At 46.2% G+C, this 1,263-nt stretch overlaps 1 protein-coding gene across 1 annotated transcript in view; it reads left to right on the top strand.

Annotated features, from left to right (window-relative positions):
* Positions 1-1,126: 1,126 nt before the first annotated feature.
* Positions 1,127-1,263, top strand: part of RFWD3 (ring finger and WD repeat domain 3) — a 20,843-nt gene continuing 20,706 nt past the window's right edge. Inside the window, 1 exon segment of the mRNA XM_009325360.1 lies at positions 1,127-1,263. This exon segment is cut by the window's right edge and continues 25 nt beyond it. Coding sequence (XP_009323635.1) covers positions 1,127-1,263 — 137 coding nt within the window.

Here is a 1,263-nt window from a genome sequence, read left to right as displayed (position 1 = left end):
AGTGCTAAAGGTCTGCAATTCCCAAGGCCTTTCGGGTTTACGATTTAGCCTAAGTATTTTCTGAGAATGTGAATGACCTTCAGCAGCTTGCAGAATTTAATCCACCCGCCTCCTCCAAAAAAGGACTGTTTTTTTCTTTTCTTTTGGCGCACCTATTTTTGCAATTAATGAAATAATCTTCAACTTTTTTGTGTTGTAAGACTGCCTGTAGCACAGGGTGACTAAAGTGCTCTAATTTGGTGGCTGACAGCAGCATAATAACTAGCGATGCACAGGCTGTCGTCTCGTTTGTTTTTCTTCAAAACCTAAGGTAGTACTTAGGTTAGGAGGTAACCTGAAATCTTTATCCCAAAGGGGTCTGCAGGGTAGCCATCCTTAAATAATATATGTGAGGTTTTACTGCAAATTTCGTGTTTATCTAGTCTCAGGCTGCATATGGATCCACAAACGCTGATGCTGTAGGTAACTTGCTACCCATAATGTCTCAGTCGTGGGTTCTGCCGTGATACCCTTTCTGGGTTGGCATGGTGTTGGTGAATATAAAGTAACCGAAAGGTCTGTTAAGTGGGAAGGGGTCGCGGTGATCTGTTACCGTAATGGAATTTTATTCGAAGAAACTTGAAAATAAACCCACCTCCTGAGAGCGATGCGACGGACAAAGGGCTGCGTCGTAGAGCTCGTTTCTGGCTGTATATGTGGGTGTTAGTGCAGCGCTGCTCACCGTGGAGAATCTCTAGAATATTTCCAAACTGTTCTCCAAGATCCATGTGAATTTACTGGCAAGTAAATGATGCCAGCGAGAAATCCTTAACGTTCCGTATTCATCCAAAGGCTTACTTAAGTCCATTTTGCGGTGTGCCTTTGGTGCTAGCTGCTGTTGAGCCAAAGACTTTGAGTCCAGGACCCTGGGAGGGTGCTGCCTGCTATGCCAGCTCACATACCTGTTTCGACTTGAGGTGGTTTAGCTCTGCTGCATGTCTAAGGCAAAAGGACAAATTCTCTCTCGAGTCTGAATTCTAAAAGCTTTTGTAGTCACTGACGGCTGCACCTGATTCTTGCCACCGTCAGGCTAGAAGCAGGGCGCAGACTTGCAAATACTAGTTGTTTTCTTCACCTTTTTGCAGAAATGGCTCAGGAAGAGATGGAAGTTGATCTCCAGCCAGTGGCCGGTTACTCTGTAGAGAACCTCAGGGCGCTTCCCACAGAGCCCTCTGGTCACGCAGTGCTGTCGTCCCGTGCTCCAGTGCTCAGTGAAGGAGGAGG

Source organism: Pygoscelis adeliae, unplaced genomic scaffold (genome assembly GCF_000699105.1).
Source record: "Pygoscelis adeliae isolate BGI_AS28 unplaced genomic scaffold, ASM69910v1 Scaffold326, whole genome shotgun sequence".
Classification (NCBI taxonomy): Eukaryota; Metazoa; Chordata; class Aves; order Sphenisciformes; family Spheniscidae; genus Pygoscelis; species Pygoscelis adeliae.
Note: the sequence above shows the minus strand (reverse complement) of the source record. Positions and strands in the feature narration are given on the sequence as shown.